The sequence below is a fragment of the Mytilus trossulus genome, unplaced genomic scaffold (genome assembly GCF_036588685.1).
Source record: "Mytilus trossulus isolate FHL-02 unplaced genomic scaffold, PNRI_Mtr1.1.1.hap1 h1tg000234l__unscaffolded, whole genome shotgun sequence".
Classification (NCBI taxonomy): domain Eukaryota; kingdom Metazoa; phylum Mollusca; class Bivalvia; order Mytilida; family Mytilidae; genus Mytilus; species Mytilus trossulus.
The window spans coordinates 1308069-1334162 of NW_026963315.1; the positions used below are offsets into that span (position 1 = coordinate 1308069).

At 31.9% G+C, this 26094-nt stretch overlaps 1 protein-coding gene across 3 annotated transcripts in view; it reads left to right on the forward strand.

Annotated features, from left to right (window-relative positions):
* Positions 1-4434: 4434 nt before the first annotated feature.
* The window catches only part of LOC134701317 (inversin-like), a 75310-nt gene continuing 53650 nt past the window's right edge, over positions 4435-26094 (forward strand). Inside the window, exons 1-12 of one of the 3 annotated variants that reach the window (XM_063562451.1) lie at positions 4510-4557; positions 5823-5908; positions 10944-11000; positions 13113-13233; positions 14947-15113; positions 15961-16134; positions 20924-20989; positions 21888-21989; positions 22916-23014; positions 23933-24008; positions 24825-24931; positions 25569-25734. In XM_063562451.1, the coding sequence (XP_063418521.1) occupies positions 5873-5908; positions 10944-11000; positions 13113-13233; positions 14947-15113; positions 15961-16134; positions 20924-20989; positions 21888-21989; positions 22916-23014; positions 23933-24008; positions 24825-24931; positions 25569-25734 (1171 nt within the window). In that variant the 5' untranslated portion in view covers positions 4510-4557; positions 5823-5872. Of the gene's footprint in view, positions 4558-5822; positions 5909-8604; positions 8680-10943; positions 11001-13112; positions 13234-14946; positions 15114-15960; positions 16135-20923; positions 20990-21887; positions 21990-22915; positions 23015-23932; positions 24009-24824; positions 24932-25568; positions 25735-26094 lie in introns of those variants that run through there. The other 2 variants (XM_063562452.1, XM_063562450.1) reach the window with 2 other exon arrangements.

Genomic DNA, 26094 nt, shown 5'->3' on the forward strand with positions numbered 1-26094 from the left:
CCGAATTATACACAAGAAACTAAAATTAAAAATCATACAAGACTAACAAATGCCAGAGGCTCTTGACTTGGGACAGGCGCAACATTGCGGCGGGGTTAAACATGTTTATGAGATCTCAATCCTCCCCCTATACCTCTAGCCAATGTAAAAAAGTAAACACATATTAATAAACTGACTTATACCGGACGTATAACGGATAAAACGGATGATGAACGGATTTGAAACGGATAAATGCCAATTGAAAATTTCGCGTCAAAAATGCCAATTATTGGTATGTCAGAATTCTTATTATTCTTAATCAATCTTAGAGTAAGGGCACGTTTTCACAATCAAGCAGCTCTTTGGCTGCATTTTGAAGAACAAACTAAAATCAGTTACACAGAAACAATTTGAATATTTATCCGTTTACATGTATTATCATTGTCGCCTTTAATTTTTCCGTATATCTTGTTCATACGTTTGTCCGGTACGCTTTCGTTATATGAGGTGTCCGTTTTGTGCGGTACTCGTCCGTTCGATGAACGTTCCACATTCGTTGTGTCCGTTTCCGTTACTCGTACGTTGCATATCCGTAATTTATATCATATTACGCATAAAACACACGACCTTGTCATATCAGCAGATAGACTCTGTCCGAATTGGTTAACCAATCTCTGTTTTATTTTATTTTTTAACATCCAAACTTTTGATAGCACCCTTCAGTTCAGACAAAAAAAATCCTGTATCACTAACAATTTGATTCAGGGAGGTTAACCATTTAAATGAGTATTGACCTGAGTTATGTAAGTTATACATTATCTGTATACAGAATCCCAGATCATTTGTCACTACCGCTATGCATTAACCTTGACCAAAAGCATCATATACACAAGAATGAAGGACATTTATTATTTTTACATTAATCAGTACACGTGCTATGTCATTGATAAATGTATCATTGTACATGTATGTAGTATACAAATGGATCGACATAATATAAAGGTTGACCTCTATAAAAGTTTTTGCTTTGTCCACTTTCATTATTTAGAAATAAAAAGTGATAATTGTTATTGCAAGTTCTATCGAATTTTATGAGATTTGATACATTCAAAACTCTCCACACAATATCAAATCTGCCTTGAAATCTACAAATGTACAGAATAAACGCTTTCCAAAGAGTAAATTTAAAGTTGAATCAAACAGTATAAACTAAATACTAGTATATTAATTTATCAAGTGTGGAGTGACCTTTCGAGTCTTAGATGAGTTAAGCCTTTTTCAACTGATTTTAATAGTTTGTTCTTATGTTGTACTGTTATACCACTGTCGCAGGTTAGGGGAGGGTTGGGATCCCGCTAACATGTTTAAGCCCGCCACATTATTTATGTATGTGCCTGTCCCAAGTCAGGAGCCTGTACATTCAGTGGTTGTCGTTTGTTTATGTGTTGCATATTTGTTTTTCGTTCATTTTTTTTACAAAAATAAGGCCGTTAGTTTTCTCGTTTGAATTGTTTTGCATTGTCTTATCGGGGCCTTTTATAGCTGACTATGCGGTATGGGCTTTGCTCATTTTTGAAGGCCGTACGTTGACCTATAATTGTTAATGTCTGTGTCATTTTGGTCTTTTGTGGATAGTTGTCTCATTGGCAATCATACCACAATTTTTTTTTTATATTTCGAAATGCGCAGTTGGTGTTGTAAAATTGGTACCGGTAATATTGTTATATTTTATTTCCACTAAATCAATAACAACATAATTTGTTCTCATTGTTTTATTCTGTCATGAACTTACAAATTAATTAGAAGCGGAAATAATTTCAAATTTAGTTAAGTGTTTCGATAGTTAAGTATCAGGCGTGATATATATATTTTTTGTGTCACCTAAATCAAGTTTATTTGGATGCAGAAATATATATAAACATGATCGTTCATTATCACTGAACAAGTATATATTTGTTTAGGGGCCAGCTGAAGGACGCCTCCGGGTGCGGGAATTTCTCGCTACATTGAAGACCTGTTGGTGACCTTCTGCTGTTGTTTTTTTATTTGGTCGGGTTGTTGTCTCTTTGACAAATTCCCCATTTCCATTCTCAATTTTATTTTTATGATACCAGGTAGACATTCAAAAAATATTATTCGATACCCTTGTTTGAGTAGCTTTGCTGTCAAATACGTAATCATAGAAAAACAAGCTCTGAAATATCTTATTAACTTACCAGGAATTTTCATCGATTTGTAGGTGCGAAAGCATATATAGAAATTAAATGACCAGGATGAGTAAACTTAATTTTAGCTATAAAATAAACTATAGTGACATTAACGTTGATTTCAAACATTTTTTTTTCACAAAATATTATACACATGCCTTTAATTTGTTTCATTATAGAAATTAACAGAGATCTTTCATCGATACCAAATTCCAAAAAAGCAAAACAAAAAAAGCAATTACTTATGACGAGCACTCCGAACTCGGAGACCGGCAATACGACAATAGAGATATCATCATGTTAGTAAGAGGGATATACATCGTACTTGTAAATATTTTTAAAATCATTATTATATATACTAGCATTGTATTGCAGTCACTGATATAACCATACGGGGAAGACTGGTACAATATGAACTGTAACATATATCTTTGTAACATATGAACAAATTTTTAAACCACATGTCAAGCTTTCATTGACTTTAAAATTTCACTTGTCATCAATTGACACCATTTAAGTTTTGCATTTGCGCCGATCTGCATTGCACCGATTTTTTCTTTCATTTGCGCCGATTTATTTAACAGGTGAATAGATATAAGAAGATGTGGTATGAGTGGTATGAGTGCCAATGAGACAACTGACTATCCAAGTCATGTTATTTTTCATTTTTCATTTATCATTATAGACCACAGGCACTTGTTTCTGTCAATGTGGGGTTTACTATCCATACCAGTACAAAAAAAAACACACTTTCCAGATAACAATACTTTGTTGGGCCAACATTGGTGATTGTTTGGCACAGTTGGTAAACAGTTGGCGTTGGCAGGACAACAAGAGACCAACGTAAGCCCAACAAAACTCAACCAACAGTTATTTTGACACTGCTGGCCACTCGTTGGCACAACAACTTGGCACCAACTGTTATTTTAGTATGGTTGGCCAAATGTTGTTATTTAAATAGTTGGCCAAATGATATTCGACTTATGTCGTCCACTGGTTCGGTGTAAGATCTTCTGACTGAACCTACTGAACCAATTTTTAACAAACGTTATTTGAATGATTCTTAGGTTATATTTCATGACAATATTGAAATATGAGCCAACATTGTGCCAACAAATATGCCAATTAACGTATTAAGTACTTAACGTATTAAGTTTTATAACACAGATTTTTGAAAAAGTTTTTAAATATTACTCCAAAGTGCAAAAAAAAAAGTGCTCTTCATTCTTTACTCTAATATTTTCAAATCTGACTGTGTAGTCATCTAGTAAATGTATAAATTTATCTTAATGTTTGAATATTTTTTGGCGCAAACAAAAAATATTTGAAACCAGTCCAAAAAAATAAATAAAATTTGAATATAGTTTCATTTGTTGAACTTTACATTATTACTTTTGACACGAGTAAATTATCTCACTCTCCAATGACAGTCGATTGTAAAATATCTATATATGTTATGTTACAGTATAGATTAGAATATATACTTATTAATTATTACTAATAAATAATATGGAAAGCATAAATAAACATTGTTAATATACGTTGGCAACCTGAGCATGCTGATGTACGACCAACAATGTCCCAACATAATTTCAAAACTTGGCAAACAGTTAACTTTGTTGGCAGATTTTTGGCAAATAGCGGTTATCTTTGTTGGCATAGTGATGTTGGGCCGCCACAAAGACCCAACATGTTGGGCCAACGAAGGGCCGATGAGCAAAATGGAATTGGCCCAACATAGTTTTCCAACGTTGGCCCAACAATGTTGCCAACAGAATGCCAACGTGGGCCCAACACATGTTTGCTATCTGGGTTGCGGTTCATCTGCATGTTTGATGAGGGTTAATTTATCTTTCCGGCAACTTAACCTCAAAATAAAATATTCAAGATCTACGCCTGTTTTTTTGTATAGTTTTCTCGAACGCTTCATATATTTTTTTTGTTACAAATTTTGATTTTTCGGTGAAGAGCTAGGATGAAATATTAAAGTAAGGAAAAAAGACAGGACAGGAGTTTTGAGTGAAAACATGAGACACGTACTTTAAAAAAAAAAGGAAGGATGACAATTTCTGTAAAACAAAAAAGGCAGGACAGAGATTGCAATTAAAAATAATCAGGACGAAATGTTTCATCTCCCTCCTCCATAAAATTCCTAATAAGATAAAAATGATAATTTACAAAATTGCCGCCATTTAATATCATCCAATCAGAATTGCCGTCTTATCGACCAGTTTGGTTTCTATGCACAACAATATGGCGGTTCGACATGTGCCACGGAAGTGTAAAAGAATAACTCATTCACCCGTGAAAGAATAACATTATACTCCACCCTGAGGTGTTCATGGGTGACAATATTGTGACGGACACACAGGTAATCCAATTAATCTCAATAATCACATAGATTATTTAATTATTATTAAGTTATCGAGCACTTTCACCAGTTTGTGGATTATTAATTTTTTAAGAGTATTTTTTATACATTCGGACAAGGATTTGTATATAAATATAAATACAAATCCTTGATTCGGAAGATGACATAGTCAGTAATATTAGCAATAATCTGAACATTTTGATAGTTACTACTGTAGCTATTTTTATATTAATTTGAATAATTGTATCATAACAAATGCTTATTAAAGTCCATTGATATTTTTTTTAACATTGCATTTGGACATTTTGTCATTTAATTTTAAATCCTTTGAAAATAAAATAAATTATTAAGTTAATATTTGTGTTAAAAATATTGAGATCTGGTATAATTTCACAAATGTATCACTTAAGTTAGTACACACGAAGCATATCCACCCACTGCCAATAACTATAATCTACATTGTCAGTGTACATGCATACATTGTTTGTATGTACACTGTACGGTACAGATTACAGGATATATTTCTTGTATATTCAACTAGATTTTGAACATATTACATGTCAAAATGTATGTACTATTCATGTAGGGACATTTTTAAAGTATGTAATGACATTTATTTTTGATTTCATCTACAAATAGACTGATGAATTGTCCACCCTTAACCTTTAATTGACTAAGGCTTTTTATTTTATTGTGCACATACAGGGTTTAAGCTACATGTAGGATTTCGAGGGCTTTATTCTTATGCTATTTTTATGTAACAGCAAGGGAGTCCAAGGTTGTACAATGTATATTACTACTACTACATTTTGTAGCTTCCTCTTTTACTGAATCTTTGTCAGATTTTAAAGGACTTAAAATTAGCAAGATTGGCAGATATTGTATGATTTGATTGTATTGGCCCTTATTATGAAAGATCCTGACATGAGATCTGGAAATTTAGTTCACAATTCCTTTTCAGTTTGTTCCAGGGGACATTCCTGATCAACAAAAGTTGGATTCCAATTTTTTAAAACAAGGAATCACAGCAGAAATTAACTTGCAACGATTATCTCACTGCACTATTCTTATAAAACGTCTAAATCGATATTTGCCACATACATGTGTATAGCAGAGTATGAATTAAGTGCAGGTTTAAAAATAACTATTTCTAAATTAACTATGTTTTTTTTATAAATTTAGTATTGATATAACATTGATTTAGAAATTGTACACACATTGTTCCTGATTTCAGAGATACTCTCTCATTTTAATTTGTTCTTCAGGAGACATAGTGTATTTGTGAGTTAGTGACTTAGTCTTTCATGACTTAGTCATGTTTAATGGATGTGTAAGTCATGTACAAAATAATGTAAGTAAGATTGGTTTGGATCAGTAATGCTGCTCTCAGTGCTCTGGTTTTATTTAGTAATGGGGTTGATATTAACACTTGAATATTGAAAAAAACATGTACATGTACACGTACATCTGTACATGTAATTAGTGTAATATTTATTGTTTTTCTGACAGATAAATTAAAATCTTGCTGTTTTTGTATGAAATTTAATTAATAATGATGTTTAGTGAAGTTGTTTTAATATTTCTAAATGTGCAAGTAGAAATTGATTATTTTTTTCAAGCTTTAACAAAACCTCTGGCAAGCTTTCTTAATTTATTATAAACATGATAAAGTTGACAACTAGCATGTAGATTTTAAGATTTGTAATTGTTTTTAAAATGATTAACATCTAACAAGTAGTTGACTCAAAAGGTGAAGGTACAAATAATTAACAAGTATCTAGAGGTCAACTTTGAATGTATGGTCTTGCTTTTTGTATCTTTTTTTGCAGTTTGTTTATTTGGATGTTACACAAAAAAATGTTCAACGTAGGGGCTAGGGGATGAGTTTGTAGTTACTTTGTTCCCTAGATCAAACCAGAATTTTAGACTACATTAATTTTATTTATTTGTTTAGTCTCTATGAATCTGTATGTAAAAGTTACAAATATTAAGTATTGAGAACAGGGTCTGGATTGGGGAAACAAACAATATATTAATTTAGGCCCTGTGTGGGTGACATTAGATTTCTTACTAGACTGAACCAAAGAGCTGAGTGGGTATATATGTGGGTTATTCAAATAGATTTTTATCCTTTATTTCAATAGATCAAGATTTGACACTTGATCATAGAAGTTAATTTTAGAATATACATGAATAAGAAATTACAAATTTTGGATGTTTCAAAACTAAATTATATAATATTAAGAAAAGAAAAAGTAAATTGTTCTGTCAGATTATCTGCTTATTGCACCAGGACTGTACTGGACATTTTGTGAAAATGTTCTTCATGTTTAATATTTTCTGCTAATAAAAAGAAAAAATAGACACATCAGGCCAGACTTTTTTTATTATCTGTTTAACGAGATCCGCTGACTCCACATTGTCCGATTTCAGAATAAAAATAAAAGTAGTGCTTCCTATTTATTTTTTCCGCCGACTGTAACGAAATCCTCAAAAAAAAAAAAAAGTACGAGTTCGGGTCTGCGATTATTAATTTATCTCTTGTCTAAGGTCAAACAAAACGGCGACTTCCGGGAAGGGACCGTTTTTTTACATTAAACTTTAAGTCCGATCACTAGAGAGAAGTTCGTGTTCACTCAAATTTGTTAAGTGTAATAGAGATGAGGCAATCGGGGTCATGTTGTCCAATGAGTTACCGGAAGATGTTGGAATCAGCCGCATTATAACCAACGAGGCAGATGTTGAACCTGACATGCCGGTCAACGTTTTGGAAGAGTTTGGGTTTATATTTTTCCTTTGAAGTAGTATCGTAGTATGCATATTAAAATATTATCAAAGATATCAATTAAAATCAATAATGCTTTTTGAATTTTGTGTATGGATGGGACCAAATCATTTGAAAAACCACTTTTTTTATTCACGTTCACCCCCTTTCACTTTCGCACCCTACAGGAGGGGGAGGACAGGGGGGTACCCTTCTCCCACCCCATTTCTCCTTTCTCCTACCCCGTTCTCCTTTCTCCCATTAGAATAAAACATCTCCTTTTGATATTTTTTCTTGAAATATTAGATCATTTTTTAAAAGGAGATATTTTATTTTTTCTCCTTTCTTCAACTTTTTCTCCTTTCTCCCAGCCTTCCTCTCCTTTCTCTCACCCTCTTTCTCCTTTCTCCTACCCCATTTCTCCCTTACCCCTGTCCTCCCCGTCCTACAGTACACGTTTGCACCCTACACCGGAATAAAACTTAGGAAACTCAAGCTCGTAGCCCAGACCAAATTATTCCTAAATGATGTTTGTATTTTGAACTAAATTTTATCAAAATTTTAGTAGCCCAGCTCCCAATCTAGACGTCTGTTTTCTTCCATTGTTCTTGTATTTTGATAAATTTAAAAAAAAAAAAAAAAAAAAAAAAGGTCACTTAGATTGGTTTTATTTTTATTTTTAATGTCGACTGGACCAATTTTGCACTTTTTTTTTTTTTTTTTTTTCGTCCCCTCGACCCTATTATTTTACAAATTTTCTCGTTAAACAGATAATAAAAAAAGTCTGGCCTCACATTTTATCAATTATTTTGTTTGTTGAAGTCTAATAAAAAATATAACTTTTATCAATTAAATATAAATGTACATATTAAATATAAGAAATTCTTGAACTGATTTTCTAAATTTAGATTAATTAAACAGCATATCTTGGTGTTATTGCTGATACTGGTAGACAATATTATCATTATTGCTTCCTGTCTATTTTTATTTATCATCTACCTTTCTTTTATCAGTGATCTATTTTTAGCTGATCTTGTTAAAGTCTGTTTCATATTAGTCATGTGCAAATTATAGGTAATGTAATTAAATTTCAGAAGTTTTATCACTTATTTATGAAAAGTTGGTTAATTACTGTCAGTAATTGGTCAATGTTTGCCAACATTTGTAGCAATATAAATTTTAGATATAAAACAGATTGAGATAGCTCTGAATAATAACCATTTGGAATTAGATATATATTTGCTGCTGAGGTGGCATGATGCCTCCTTCACTTCCTTTGGAAAGTTATGGAGATGGTAGAACTTTTCTGTGCTTGTTGTTCATGTAGAACCTATATTTACAGAACTGTTGATGAAATGGTTTGATTATTAACCAATATTTGTGAAGCAAATTTGTCATTCTTTTCGTTCCTTTCTATCAACCTGATAGATGTGACCTTCTTTTAAAATGAAAATTAACAAAATCAAAAGTATCTCTTTTTTTTTCTCTTTATAAAAATTTTATTTGATAATGAGGGCATTTTCCTAAAGAAATTGAATGAGTTATGAAGTGGCTGTTTCTTGATAAATGGAGATAAGCAGGAGTTGATCCAGTCATCTTCAGAAGGTGGTTCCCAACCGAGGATATAAAAAGGGGGGGTTCCAACCTTATGTTCCAGTTCAAATTCATTGATTGTAAAAAAAAAGGCGGGGGTCTAACTCCTGGACCCCTTAGATCTGCCACTGATGAGACACTTCTCATGTTAATGATACAAATCTTATTGCTACTGTCATGACTGTACATAAGATTATAACATTTTAACTAAAAATTAAAGACCAAATGTAAAAGCTTTGTTGTGCTAGTATTGAAATACTGGACACTAAGCAGATGAAACCTTTGGGGCTATGATATGACGCAGACATTGGTCATCGGGTGAGAACTGATAAAAAATGATAACCACCACCTTTTTCCTCTTCTTTACTAGATCCCGTTTTGTTACCCCCCCACCCCCCCCTAATCCCATAGCCTTGCATGTTTTACCTGCAACATTCAACATTCTTACTTTTTTATGCCCCACCTACGATAGTAGAGGGGCATTATGTTTTCTGGTCTGTGCGTTCGTTCGTTCATCCGTCTGTTCGTTCGTCCGTCTGTTACACTTCAGGTTAAAGTTTTTGGTCAAGGTAGTTTTTGATGAAGTTGAAGTCCAATCAACTTGAAACTAAGTAGACATGTTCCCTTTGATAAGATCTAATGCCAAATTAGAGAATTTATTCCAATTTCACGGTCCAGTAAACATAGAAAATGATAGTGCGAGTGGGGCATCCGTGTACTGTGGACACATTCTTGTTTTACCTGCTATATTCCACATCCTGATAAACATGATTAAAGAGTGTCATTCCCCCTACACAGTTGAAACAGATAGAAATTGAAATAAATGATGTTTTAATAAAATTAAGAATTGAAAAGGGGAATGTGTCAAAGAGACAACAACCGGACCAAAGAGCACTGACTACAGCCAAAGGCCACCAATGGGTCTTCAATGTTACTTATTTACATGTCTTAAGATATCAAAATGTTTGTCCAACATGAGCTATTCCTTAGTATTTATAAAATTAATTTTATAGACATGTACATGATGTATGGAGCATGTAATCTTCGGAATTACTTATACTCAAAGGTTGAGTTGGAATCTTAAAACATATAATTATTGGACCTTCTTAATTAAACTTTTTCTTTGGGGTTGTAACTTATGTTAAAGCTGTACAAATATTGACCCAGTTCATTAATGAATGGCCATGTTTGTTTATGAACAACCTAAACAAAGACACAATGTTTAAATATTGACTGTATATTTGATAAACATATCTCTTTCTACTTGACTTCATAAAAACATTTATTGGAAAAATTTAAATGAACTTGACTAATATTTAGTTTCTTAAGAGATATGAGAATAACATCAATAAAAGTTGTTATGGGTTTTTTAGGTCATTTTTGTTCTTTTGTTTATGTATATGTAGTTAGATAATTTTATAACCAAATAAAGACACACTCTTGCAGTTTTGTTTGACGTTGTTAGATATAACATTTGTAAATATGCTTGAGTAAAAGCGATACAAAGAAAGTTGTAGAATGAATAAAAGGAATGTCTTAGGATTAAGGTTATGAAAAAGATGTAACATGCCTTTTCTTAATTTATTGTAATTATGAAGGTTAGATTTCTAAAGAATTTTATATATTAAATAAGGTGTGGAGTAGTTACATCACCCAGACAAAAACTCAACATAAAAATACTATATTGTCTTTATTTGAAATAATCCAAATCTGCCATGTGTTAGATTCACTCGAATGACTTGCAACCTCAGATCATTGTTGATAGGGTGCACCGTGACCACTTATTTCAAAATATTGGGAAGAGCTACATGTACAAAAATGTAAATGATGAAAAGGGGTCTATGAATAACCAGTCAACATTGCCTGAGGGGGAAGTTGAACCATATTTATACATGTATCTTCATTCTTCGTTTAAATTATTTTTGTGAGAAACTTGTTTTCAGAATACAGAGTGGAAAGAAAAAAGAAAATATTTAATGATTCAGTATTGTTTTACATAGATTAAAATAAGTTTCCCTTGTCTTTTAAGGTTACAGGAAATGAGATGACATCGGTGATGGGGGCAGAGGGCCCCGGGGTGACACAGGTAAATATAAAAGTATGATCAAAAGTTCATGATGTTTGGGACATTTTTGGCTGCACCCACAGAAAAGCCTGTTGGTGTGAAAAACATCTGCCATAAAACTGCCAAGCAAGATGCATGCAAAATAACATTTCAACATGTTTATCACATTTTACACTTGTGATTTAAGTCTTAAAAAAGACAAGTACATGTGTAGACCTTTGGTTAATCTTCTTCATGTTCTTTGAATGTTCAAAAGCAAATTTTCATTAAAGATATTAAAGCAAGTCAAAGTTTTGGTAACATTGTTTGAATGATAATAAAAAACAATAACATGTTAAGATAAATTATTCAATGAATCAGAGCTAGACTTTTCAGAAGATAACAAGTTTGAAAATCTTCCAACATTGAATTTCTGAGGCTCTTAGGACAGTGGTCCTTACAATGTTACACAATTCTATACATACATGTACATATTTATAAACTTAAGATTTTCATATACACCTTATTCATGCTCTTTTAGTCATGTTAGGTCTTAAGTTTAAGGTGGGTTTTATAAATTAAAAGACACCAAGATTATTATCTTAATTTTAAATCTTGAATTTGACAAAACCTCGCTGACAATGATCTGATGAGGGAAGATATAGAGATATTAAATACGGACAATACACATACGTCTTATTATAATTGGCAATCTTTAGACATACTTTGACACCTATATCGCATGACAATCGGTAATTCCTGTTTTGTGTAAATGCAAAAAATCGTCAATATTTGGTTACGTAATGGCCGTCTTGGCCAACCTTAAGTTGTTAGTGCCTTATTGGCGTGTGCCATTGTCTTTTAAATACACCAAATTTTAAACAAATATATACCATGTATATTAATTTTGTTACAGTGTACGTAATTTATTTGACACTAATAATATATGTTAATATGATGAGATCAATATATAAGCAAGAATCTATTCGATATTTTCCTTTGAACTTGTAACATATTAATTATTCACGACAGTCATGGAGCAAATATTATCAAAGAATTTCCTACATACTAAAATTATTTCCTCGTCTGGCTGTGAAATATTGACTTTTTTTATGCAAGAGAGAGAAAGAAGTTAGCCATAAATATTGTCATGATTGTAGAGATAACACATACACAATGGTCATGATGGTATGGGTATGTTTAAAAAAATGTTATCTTTTCTTTATTCAGCTTCTGTTATATACCAGTTCCAAATTGAAAACATGACTCTGTGCAATATGCATGTTCAATCATTGGCTGATCCAGGGGGGGTGGGGTGTTGTTCCGGGGTTGGAACCCCCCTTTTTTTGGCCAATCAATGCATTTGAATGGGGACATATAGTTGGAACCCCCCTGGGCTTTGTCCTGGGTTGGGAACCCCCCCTTTTTAAAATGGCTAGATCCGCCCCTGTTCAATGTAGCCTTTCTCACACTGTCACTTCTTTATACAATCCTCTACCAATCAATATGAATAAGAAAGACACTTTCATTCCACTTGATAACTATCAACATGATCAATTGAAATAATCTTTTGCTTTACTATTAGAATTGTTATTTATAGATTATAGAACTTATGATTTTAAAATATTGTATACAATACTTGGACCCTATTTTACATGTACTGAGGTCTCCGTGCAATACTTTTGATATTTAGTCTGATATCAAATATTACAACATTATCAACAGCTGATCAAAAAGGGGGGTAGGTTAAGGCATTTCTTTAACCCTTTCCTTCAGAATGACGCCTTTTGACGCCACCCCCTTTACTTCATAATGAGTCCGTTTGACGCCACCCCCTTTACTCCATAATGACGCCTGTGTAGTACCTAAGTTGAGATGCTTCGATTACGAAAAATCTGCATCTGACTTGTATCCAATATGTAAAGGATATTCATAAGAATATCTCTAACTTAGATTTATTAGATTAATTATTTGTTTTTCACAATGCTATAATACTTTGAAGCTCATTTTCAGCATTTTATTGAAAAAATCCTATGCGAATCAAGTATGCAAACCAAATAATTTCATTGAGGAAAGGATTAAACATTTAATGAGAAGCGATTACCATATTTCTGGAACAGCCATGTGAATTGTATTTTATTTTTTGTTTTCTAGATGGAGAATGGTGGGATGGACAATGTTGCAGAGATTGCAGAGCAGGAGTTGGAAGGAGTCACACAGATGCATGTGGCTGCCGTCAATGGAGATAAAGCCTTACTTGCCAAACAAATAGTCTGTAGGTGCTTTAGTTTGTAAAATGACTAAAAGGAGATAGGGTATATTTCAATGAGAACCAAAGCCTTTTAAAAAATGTCAAAATCTCAGCATAATTTGTAATGTTCTTAGGAAGATGTATAACCCTGTGAAAAAATATCAATAAAATAGAGAATGGAAATGGGGAATGTGTCAGAGAGACAACAACACGATCATAACGCAGACAACAGCTGAAGGCCATCATTGGGTCTTCAATGCAGCGAGAAAGTCCCGCACCCTGAGGCATCCTTCAGCTGGCCCATAAACACAGATTTAATAGACATACACTTTAAAAAACCTGCCATCAATACCAAAGTCCCTTTTTGTCGAGCCTTCGACTTTAGTCGAAAAAGCGAGACTAAGCGATCCTACTTTCCGTCGGCGGCGGCGGCGTCGTCGGCGGCGTCCACAAATATTCACTCTGTGGTTAAAGTTTTTGAAATTTTAATAACTTTCTTAAACTATACTGGATTTCTACCAAACTTGGTCAGAAGCTTGTTTATGATCATAAGATAGTATCCAGAAGTAAATTTTGTAAAAATAGAATTCTATTTTTCTGTATTTTACTTATAAATGGACTTAGTTTTTCTGCGGGGAAACATTACATTCACTCTGAGGTTAAAGTTTTTAGAATTTTAATAACTTTCTTAAACTATCCTTGGTTTGTTCCAAACTTGGACAGAAACTTGTTTATGATCATAAGATAGTATCCAGAAGTAAATTTTGTAAACAAATAAATCCATTTTTTCTGTATTTTACTTTTAAATGGACTTAGTTTTTCTGCGGGAAACATAACATTCACTCTGTGGTAAAAGTTTTTAAAATTTTAATAACTTTCTTAAACTATCCTTGGTTTGTACTAAACTTGGACAAAAGCTTATTTATGATCATTAGATAGTATCCAGAAGTAAATTTTGTAAAAAGACAACTCCATTTTTTCTGTATTTTACTTTTAAATGGACTTAGATTTTCTTCCAGTGAACATTACATACAGTCTGCAGTTAAAGTTTTCAAAACATTTATTAGATTCATTAATTATTCTAGATTTTTACCAAACTTGGACAGAAGCTTCTTACAATCATAAGATAGTATCAAGAGGAATATTTTTATTGATTTTTTTCCTCATTTTTGTTTAGCCTGTGATTTACAGCAAAAGTAGGCGAGACACTGGGTTCCGCGGAACCCTTACAAATTTTTGAAATACAATGATTACACCCAAAGAATAGGAAATTTACTTGAAACTCCTGGTATAAGCCTTTGTTTGTAGTAATTAACATTGAAAGCAAAAGAACTTTTCACAAGGGTCAACAGAAAAATATGATCTGATTATGATGATTCTTGAAAACAGCACAATTATAAACATTTTCAAAATATTCACTATTTCTTCTATTCCTGATGTCTTTCCAGTGACTGTTCATTGTTTTCATGAAATCTTTCCTGCCATTTGATTTATTGCAAAACTTGACACTTTGAGGCAGAATCAGCCATCAACAGAAATTTCTTGCCTGCCTTGATATTTTAATGAGGAGAAGAACATTTTATTATTTCCTTTGTTTATTTCATTTTATTTTTAGCAAGTACTCAGGAATTAGATATTTCAAAACTGAATCTGCCATCAACAACAATTCTTGCCTATTTTGTTTAATAAAAGTATTTCATAAGGATAATACTTATTTCTCTGTATATTCCATTTTAGCAAGTACTCAGGAATTAGATACAGGTGACCAGTTTGGGCGTACTCCCCTCATGTTCTGTGTGTTGGCTGATAGACTGGATTGTGCTGAGTTGTTATTACGAGCAGGGACCCAGGTTAATAGATCTGACAAAGGAGGCAGAACAGCACTACATTGGGCAGCTCATAAAGTACGTAAACTAGAATGTGCTTGGGCTGCATCATCAGATATGTAATATATCATTAAAAAAAGATATTGTAGATAGGAATATACTACAGAAAAAATGTTTGAAAGGGGAGATAATACTCTAATTTAGAACCCAAAATATATCAAAATCTTTTTGTACTTTTTCCTTCTCAATGTTATTGTGTGAAGTATTATAAACCTTTATACATGAGCAGTTGTTATACTTTTGAGCTTTGATATATAAAGGCAACAGTAGTATACCACTGTTCAAAACTCATAAATCCATGGACAAATAACAAAATCTGGGTTACAAACTAAAACCGAGGGACAAGCATTAAATAAAAGAGGAGAACAACAGCACAATATTAAAATGTGACACACATTGCTATTCTATGGCTTATGTCCTTGATTTTTAAGCTATGAAAGATTTTTTTTGAATTTATGACTTTTTAAATAGAATATAACATGGTGCATATATATGTCAATGACACATATCAAAGCAAAGGGTATGAAGTAGTCAAGATGTAATATTTTAAATTTGACTTGTTTCTTTAAATTATTATAAGCCCTAAATCACTCAATAGGAATCTAAAAAAGTGTTGTAAACAAGATTAGTAGAAACAATTGAAAGTGTGTATGTGTCATTTTACTGCAGTCAGCTTATTAGGCATGTTAGGCACTAGCGTAAACCAACTTATTTTCGTGTTCATATCTTTTAAGTAAATTTTGTGGCAATATATGTTCTAACCTTCTTGTTGTATTTATATAAGAGAAGATGCAATGATATTTTCGCAAAGATCTTTATACATGTTAAAAATATTTTAAATATATAATTTTGTGTTTTATAATAGGGAAATAATCGGTTGTTGAAGTTATTGTTATCTAAAGGAGCTGACATCAAACAGAAAGATAATGAAGGTCAAACAGTTCTCCATCTGTGTACACGACATAAATCTACCAAATGCATGAATTTGTTACTACGGCAACTGTCTCCAGGGGAAATTGACGATCAGGACAAGAAAAAGGTATGATAAAAAAAAAAGAAGGGTGGATTATATTTTTTTATTCTGCTGATTACTAAACATTGTAGTCCTGATAAGGGCTGTTCCAGAAAATACTATGTTCCCCCCAGGGACGGCACTTTTTTTTAACCCCCACCACCCACAGAAATAAAATTTAATTTAGAACAGCACTCCCTTTGCATTTTGGTATTTTAAATACAACCACCCACATAATATTTAAAAAAATTGCCTTCCCTGGGGAGGACATCGTATTTTCTGGAACAGCTCTAAGTAATAAATAAGCAAAAATACAGTATATATATTCCTGACACAAAATCAGACAAATCTGTTTCTTGTGTACAATTTGGAAATTAGTATGGGGTTCATTATCTCTGAACTAGTATATATTTGTTTAGGGGCCAGCTGAAGGATGCCTCCAGGTGCGGAGTTTCTCGCTACATTGCAGACCTGTTGGTGACCTTCTGCTGTTGTTTTTATACGACCGCAAATTTTGAAAAAAATTTTGTCGTATATTGCTATCACGTTGGCGTCGTCGTCGTTGTCGTCGTCGTCGTCCGAATACTTTTAGTTTTCGCACTCTAACTTTAGTAAAAGTGAATATAAATCTATAAAATTTTATAACAAGGTTTATAACCACAAAAGGAAGGTTGGTATTGATTTTGGGAGTTTTGGTCCCAACATTTTAGGAATTAGGGGCCAAAAAGGGCCCAAATAAGCATTTTCTTGGTTTTCGCACTATAACTTTAGTTTAAGTTAATAGAAATCTATGAAATTTTGACACAAGGTTTATGACCACAAAAGAAAGGTTGGGATTGATTTTGGGAGTTTTGGTTTTTAACAGTGTAGGAATTAGGGGCCAAAAAAGGGCCCAAATAAGCATTATTCTTGGTTTTCGCACAATAACTTTAGTTTAAGTAAATAGAAAATAATGAAATTTAGACACAAGGTTTATGACCATAAAAGGAAGGTTGGTAATGATTTTGGGAGTTTTGGTCCCAACAGTTTAGGAATAAGGGGCCCAAAGGGTCCAAAATTAAACTTTGTTTGATTTCATCAAAATTAAATAATTGGGGTTCTTTGATATGGCGAATCTAACTGTGTATGTAGATTTTTAACTTTTGGTCCCGTTTTCAAATTGGTCTACATTAAGGTCCAAAGGGTCCAAAATTAAACTTCGTTTGATTGTGACAAAAAATTAATCGGTTGGGTTCTTTGATATGCTGAATCTAAAAATGTACTTAGATTCTTGATTATCGGCCCAGTTTTCAAGTTGGTTCAAATCGGGGTCCAAAATTAAACTTTGTTTGATTTCATCAAAAATTGAATAAATGGGGTTCTTTGATATGCCAAATCTAACTGTGTATGTAGATTCTTCATTTTTGGTCTTGTTTTCAAATTGGTCTACATTAAAGTCCAAAGGGTCCAAAATTAAACTTAGTTTGATTTTAACAAAAATTGAAATCTTGGGGTTCTTTGATATGCTGAATCCAAACATGTACTTAGATTTTTGATTATGGGCCCAGTTTTCAAGTTGGTCCAAATCAGGATCTAAAATTATTATATTAAGTTTTGTGCAATAGCAAGTCTTTTCAATTGCACAGTATTGCGCAATGGCAAGAAATGTCTTTTTGCAAAATATTGTGAAAGAGCAATTTTGTTTTTAATTAGAGTTATCTTTCTTTGTCCAGAATAGTAAGCAAGAAATATCTAATTGTAAGAATTTTTTTTATTTGGAGTTATCTTTCTTTGTCCAGAATCAACTTAAATCTTTGTTATATATATAATATACAATGTATATTCACTTTTTACTACCAACTGATAAATTAAAATAATCTTTACCATTCAGTGATAACAAGCAGTTTTTTTAGCACTAGCTACGATATATATAAAAAAAATAAAGTGTATATTTTTTTAGATTTATCATTAATTAAATTGGAATAATGAAATAATAATTTGCTTTTAGCAATCAATTTGCTTTAATTTGGTTGAAATAAGCGATTATACATAATTTTTGACTGATTCACTTGCAAGTGAAAACGTCATCATCATTCTAACCGGTATTCATGTGAACTTAACTTAACCCCCTAGCTAGAGACTGACAACGCATGCATTGTACGTGAACTGGTTATTTAAAGAAAAAAAATGTCAACAATGAAAGTGAAACTACGGTAAATCATTTGATTACTAATTCGATCCACATAAATCATTTCTTATACGGTTAAAAACAATGAGTAACTTATATTTTTAATCTATAAATTCAAATCAAACAGACCTATAAAAATCCAATTGCACGTGCTGGTTTAACCTATTCATATCTTTATTTGTGTTTACATCGCTTATATGGTCATCTGAGGTCAAATCGATAGTTAATTAGATGGCGTCTGGATTTAAATACACACGAAACGAACCTACATATCATCTACCCCATGCTCTGTAAACTGTTTATTTTAAACGTTTGATAGATTGGATAAATTTTTTACATTGTTATTAATCAAATATGAGAATTTGAGTCAAATTGGTGACCATGAATTTGACAGCTAGTGCCCCTTTAATATTTTATGATGTATTTAAATGAGTAGTAATTGTTGCAAACTCCATTAGAAATTTTAATTGAGATTAGTTTTGGAATAAGGGAAAGGGGGATGTGATTAAAAAAATTGGGTTCAATTTTCTCATTTGAAATTTCATAAATAAAAAGAAAATTTCTTCAAACATTTTTTTGAGAGGAATAATATTCAACAGCATAGTGAATTGCTCTAAGAGAAAACAAAAAATTTAATTTCATTAGGACACATTCATTCTGTGTCAGAAACCTATGCTGTGTCAACTATTTAATCACAATCCAAATTTAGAGCTGAATCCAGCTTGAATGTTTTGTCCATACTTGCCCCAACCGTTCAGGGTTCAACCTCTGCGGTCGTATAAAGCTACGCCCTGCGGAGCATCTGGTTTTATTTGGTCGGGTTGTTGTCTCTTTGACACATTCCCGATTTCCATTCTTAATTTTATTGAGTTGTATTTTACAAATTTATCAAACATTCACATCATACACTAGAAATTATATATATCGGCCAATAGCATCATTTTGAGCAAGATGTTTGCTAGATGTCTTTGAGTCTACACCTGTGCATTAAAGAATCCAGTTTCAGGTTATAATTAACAGTGATTTAGCTAGCGCTCGTCACTTTCGTATTTTACGAAAAGGTTTTCGAAATGACGAAAATATTTCATATCAATTTCGTCACTTAAATTTGGAAAGTGTAAAAGTATTTACACATCAAATTACTTGAATTCTACCTGTCTTTATGATTCTGACAAGTTTATGGCCCTCAGGTAATTAACGTTTACCAAAGGTGTTAAAAAGTTGTGATGACAAGTAATCCGCTTATCGCCAATCAGATGGGTCACTAATCCCTTAATTATCATTATAAAACCTCATAAATGACCATCATAATAATCTATTTAAGTTAAATCAGTCAGTCAGCATTTCATTTTAATCATTTCTCACAGTTCAGTCGTATTTTCGTCATTTGAACAAGATTGATAAACTTCCCGGACATTTCAACTTTATTTAAATTTCAATATTTCCCTTAGGATTATAATTTGCAGTTTGCTTGTCGTAGTTTCGTCATACTTTATATAAATATATTCATCAAAAACTTTCGACAACTTCGATTAAAAAGAATGAACTTTATTCAAAACGTAAATATTTTCACTTGCAAACAGGTGCTTCCTGTTCAATGCATTGCGCATGCGTAAAAGTTCGTAGATGAATCCGGTTTTATTCTAAAATTATTATTCAATTGTCACTTCCCGTTTTCATTTCATTTCGTTTAAAAATCGAAAGTAAACGTGATCTACAGTCTACAGTCATTAGAATTGTCCCATTAAGTATAGATGCAGATCCTTCTATCCAATATTAAAGAAATTGATTCCAAATAGATATTAAAACGTATTTTCAAGGATATAAATGATTGTGAAGTGAAAAAGTCGTTACAAGTTCATTTGTGCAGTGGTTAAAAATAAAGGCACCCAACTTTTGTTGATAAGGGGTGTGCCCTGAAAATAACTGAAGTGAAGTTTTGACCATATTACCAGATCCCTGTTCTTATCTTCATATCTTAGCATCACATCAGTCAATTCATTCAATATTGCAAATAACTGCCTACATTAGCAATCCTAAAGTCTTCAAAGATCCTAGACTAGTCCTTGAAGGACTTGGACATATATGTATAGCTAGTTTGATAAACATCCTAGATCCCTTGCTTTATAAAAAAATAAGGCTGATTTTTATCACGCGCAAAAGTGACTAAAGCCCTCAAAATCCTAGCTAAAACCCTGATAATTAACGAAGGAATTGATCTAAAAATTCAACATTGAGTTTGTGAGTTTGAACACTGACATGCCATGGCAGTGGTTGACTCCAAACTTAATTGACTAGGATTGACGGGTTTCTTGCCATAGGATTGATAGTCCTTCCAGGCTCTGCTGCTTCCCCACCAGTAAAAATATAGCAAAAAGTAATGGAAGCTTTAAACACCAATGATCAATGACTCAATCAAAATATGCTACCTTTGTGTTTTTTTCACAGTGGTTATTCATTAGTGTTTACTGTTAAAACCTTTCTCAATCAGCAATAAGGAAGTGAAAATCTATTTTCTTTTCTGCACCTTTAAACTCTCCTCAAGTTATGTTTTATTACCATAGATAGACTGAGCACTATTGACAGTTTATTTGGAAATAGATCTGAAAAGTTGTTTTAATAGCCTTTATTTTATATTTTTACTTTCAGAGAACAGCTTTACACTGGGCAGCTTCTTATGGCAATGTGGAACATGTTAAACTTTTAATCAAGCAGGTAAGTGGGAGGAGATTTGAAAGTTTTATGTCAAAGCAGGAGGTAGTGCTCAACTTAAGAACTAGTAAATGATTTCAAACAGACACATGTAATAGCAGAATTTTCTCAATGATCAATAAATGTGTGTTGTATTTTGAGGGGTTGGAAATTTTTTTACGATGCTCAAATGGAAAAATAAAACATGTAAAACAATAACAAAGAAATCTAAACAAAAACTTTTGAATGGTCAGAAGTAACTCGTGAAAGGAATGCATTTTGACAATAGACAAGTAGAGACACAAAATTAAAAAAAAGTAAGGTTATATGTGGTATAATTTCAAATGAGATAGTAATCATTATTCCAAATGATATGGATTTAAGTAACTATCAATTTCACCAACAGCCTTCCACAAACATGAGCAAAACATATACTATATAGTCAGCTGTATAGAAGGCCATGACACGTCAAAATGAGAATTACTCGGTACAAAATAGTCAAAAGTCTGATTTATGATAAAACAACACAAGAAAAAAAATATGGCAGACATCTTCAACTAATAAAAAAACAGACTTTTGACAGGCAAATATAGAATGTTTGTAAACTCAAATTAACCTCATCTCTAACTTATACAAAGGTGAAACAAAAGAACTAAAGTCTAGTTTTGGAAATGCCTTGACTCATCAAGATTAGTTTACACCAGACACAGCAAAAATAAAGACAAAATATTCAAAGTTCTAATCTAAGAGTTATGAAAGTCAATTCTTACAAAACCGAACAAATTCTTGTAAAAGTGATAATTATATATATATAAGGAACAGACTTTTGTTGGTGAATATAAGCAAATCTTGTCCTAAGAGTTATTGTTTACAAGTGACAACCTAAAATAAGCTATAATTCATTTCTGTTCATATATTTCAGGATTCTAATATAGGTATACCAGATATTGAAGGTAAAACTCCTTTACATTGGGCAGCAAGTTGTATGGACCCAGATGCACCTAGTTGTGTTAGACTTATATTGGTTAGTGTTTTGAAAGATAACCCATTTCTAGAAGTGTGGATTCATTTTTATTCATGGGATACCAATTTTCTTTGTTTTTCGTTGCTACAAGCAAACCACATATTAAATGTTCAACGAATCACAAATTTGCTATTTGGTTGTATACAGACTTAGACGAAACCACGAAATCAAATATCCAACAAAATGAAAAATTTCTGTTATACACTAAAATTGATACCCACGAAAATAAATGAATCCATAGTATCCAATGTTTTATGAGTGAAGGCAGATTTGTAATATCCCCCCTCTCCTCTTAAAAACATGGCAATCAATGATATCCCAAATTTATGAAACTTATGGGGGGTTGTAAAATGTACATTTACAATAGAAAGTATCTGAATCAAAATTTAAACTGATTAATTATCATAAAATTGAGAATGGAAATGGGGAATGTGTCGAAGAGACAACAACCCGACCGTAGAAAAAAACAACAGCAGAAGATCACCTACATATCTTCAATGTATGGAGAAATTCCCGCACCCAGAGGCGTCCCTCATGTATGCTTTTTTGATTACTTTTGAAATATTTAACGGGCATACTAAAATAGTAAAATGATTCTGTTAATCTGCAATTGTATATATACAAAAGATGAGGTGGTATGTTTGCCAATGAGACAACTCTCCACAAGAGACCAAATGACACAGAGATTAACAACTATAGATCACTGTACATATGCCTTGTCACAGGTTATGTCATCATTAAATTTAACAGGAGTAACATGAAAGCAGATTTGTCTGCACCTTTCACTTGTGCTCATGATGCTCAATATTTTGTTTTCTATGTATGTTTGATAATTTAGAGAGAAAAAAAATTGTCATTTGAGGTAGAATTAGAATATATTGTTCATGTAGCTATCATTGTATTTACAATTTGCTTTATTTTTCTAGGAAACCACCCCAACAGTTATAAACTGGCCAGATTATGAAGGGAGAACAGCCTTACATCTAGCAGTGGCTGATGGGAATGAATCTATTGTAAAAGTGCTAGTAAGTCTAGATCTAAAGGCAGCATAGTTTGATGGTTATTGTGCTAAAGATCTGACCCATTTGTTTTTTTATTCTCTTTAAATAACTAAAATTTAACTGTCGAAAGTGGAGAAATATCGTAATACACGAGTTATAGTGTAGAATCTGTTTCTCTAATGATTTTTATCCTTCTTTTTCAAAGATTTTCAGAAACTTGTGTTCTTTATATGCGACGTCATCAGACATGGTCGCCTTTTTCCATGACGTCACATTAGGAAAATTCAGAAGAAAACAAAACATTTAGACGTCATAATCAAATTTAGACTTATCATTTGCTGAGGAACAAATTTTTCACTAGTTCGGAGAAATATTTTTCTCACATGGGTCAGGAAATGTAAAAATAGCACAAAAATTAGAGAAATTGAAACTATCACACAAAAAGTCCAAAGCAAATTTGAAAGAATTTAATGATAAAAAAATAAATTATTGTCTTCACAAATTTTGTAATATTTCTTACATCTCTTAAAAAAAAGAGGTGAACATGCAAGCTGACAACATTTCTCATTTATAAGAACCCATCTGTTTGAAAATCATTGAATTACACAATGATGAAGTCCCAAATCATTAGACAAACAAGTTAAATTTCTGAAACTCTTGCAATATAGTATTTCTCCACTCTCGAAACTTTTATATTTTAAAACTTCTCAATAAACCTCGCATTTGGAATATGAAAATTCAACCGTCTCAAGTGGAGAAATATCATATCAGACATGATGCAGTACTAGTAGAATCTATATATTTCCTTTTCATTACAAATTGACATAAGTATTTGAAATTTCTTCAATATACTTAGAAGAAAATTAATTCCCAATAGAACATTGTAATCTAGAAAGAAATTAAATCGCATATACATTAATTATAATGAATGCTATATTTCAGATTTCTGTTGTAAATAGTAATATATCAGCTTTAGATAACATGTTTAGGACACCTCTCCACTGGGCTGCAGTTTTAGGTAAGAAGCTCATCACTGATTTCAGGTTTAGTGAGTATGTTGATGTTTTCAGTTTCTAATTTCTAATGGTGCCTGTACATAGCTTACAGTCAAAGGGAAATAACTGTAATAAAAATTGCTATAAACCTGTCAAATGACAAAAACAAAGAATTAAATATTTTGGAAACTTATGTTTTCATACTTTATGTTTATAAAGTAAATGTGTGAACATTTTTATAACTGTTGTCTTCACATAGCTTAAAAACAAAGGGAAATAACTGCAATAGAAAATGATAAAATGTTTAAAATGACAAAAAAAAAGGAATTAAAATATTTTCAAATGACTTAAAAAAGAATAAAATTTTATGTTATGTCTAAAACTATCTGATCTGTGAAATTTCAGTTGAATTGTCATTTAAAAGATTGATTAAGTGATGACAAAAATTTGAATTGTATGAAATTTTTCAACTTTACTTGAGCCTTTTGAAATTATTTGTCTGATAAACTTTACTACTATATTTTTAAACTGCAAAACTGAAATCTGAACATTGCAAATATTAATGTAAATTTAAACAGTTTTTGAAAACACAAGCTCAATACTTATTGCATTGTTTATTGGAAAAAATAGATGCTGCATACAAATTTTACAATTATATTTTCATTTAAATTCTGTAGATTTGTTTTACAAATGTATATTGGTCTGGATCTGCCAGATACAAAAATTTTATATTTTATTAAATAAAGCATTAGTATTTTTAAAGATCTGTCCATTGATGCTTTCCTTTAATACACACTATAAAAATAATAACATGTTTGAATTTTTATTATTTATTACAGGTCACTCGGGAATTGTATCCCTGCTATTAGATAATGGTGGAGATTATGCTTCCGCAGATGCAAACGGTGCCACACCCCTTCACTATGCAGCTCAAAATAATCATTCTGTAAGTTATGTATTATTAGCAGCAGTGATATCATTAATGATTCAACATCAATTCATTTGTTACTCAAAATTATCCAGTATTTGTTGTCATTATATCGTTCATTGTAAATATACAGAGATGCAAGGGACAAAAACCAAAGACAAATGTATATAAGAGCTTGGAAACATGGAAAAAAGTCTATGAAGGATAAAATTTAAATATTATTATCTGTTGGATAACAGTTTTCATGGGGTTCAACAATAAATTCAAATGTTCAATATATGACAAATTTTCTGTAAAGCTGTGTGCAGACTTTGGCAATTCATGTATCATGAAATTTGATATATAAAAAAATACAAATTTGTCTTAATTCACAAACATTGGCCCCAAACAAAATATTAACTATTCAACCCAATGGCTAAAAGAACATAAAAGTTGGTGAAGAAAATTTGACAAAATGAAAAAAAGTTGAAAAGAAACAACCATACCCAAAATATTTGACAGAAAATAATTATTAAACAAATTAAATCAAATCCCCTTACAAGGAGTGTGAATATAGGTGCCAGAGGAAAATAAATCACTCCATCTGCATCAGTGTAATCCTTAAGTGTAGGAATATAATGATATTTGTATTGACTAGTTTATGTTTCTATTTTAGGATACAGTAGCTGTGTTCCTGACCTATAAGATAGTTGTAGATGAACCAGATGTGGAAGGGAGGTCAGCGTTTATGTGGGCAGGAGGTAAAGGTGCTGATGATGTTGTCACAGTTTTCTTACGGTCTGATGTAGATATTCAACAAGTGGATAAAAATGGTGGCACTGGTTAGTATTATAACTATTACTTTAGCAACTTGTTAACCATAGTCTATTATGAAGTAAGTTTGTTAGAATTTATGATTAAGTTTGTTATTGAAAACCAGGTTATTTTGGCTATCTTGTTTGTCATGAATATTAGCTAGATGTTTGTGTAGGATGTAACATTAATTATACACATGAGAATATTTTTTTAGAAAGACTAGAAATAAAATTTCAAACTTACTTATATTTTTAAAAATCTATGAAGTAGTATTTTAAATGTTTAATGTACATCGAAATGTAAAAAAAAATACACTATTGTTTGAATTGCCATTGCTGAGGATGTTGTTAACCAATCACAACCCTTTGATTAACTTTTGAATATAT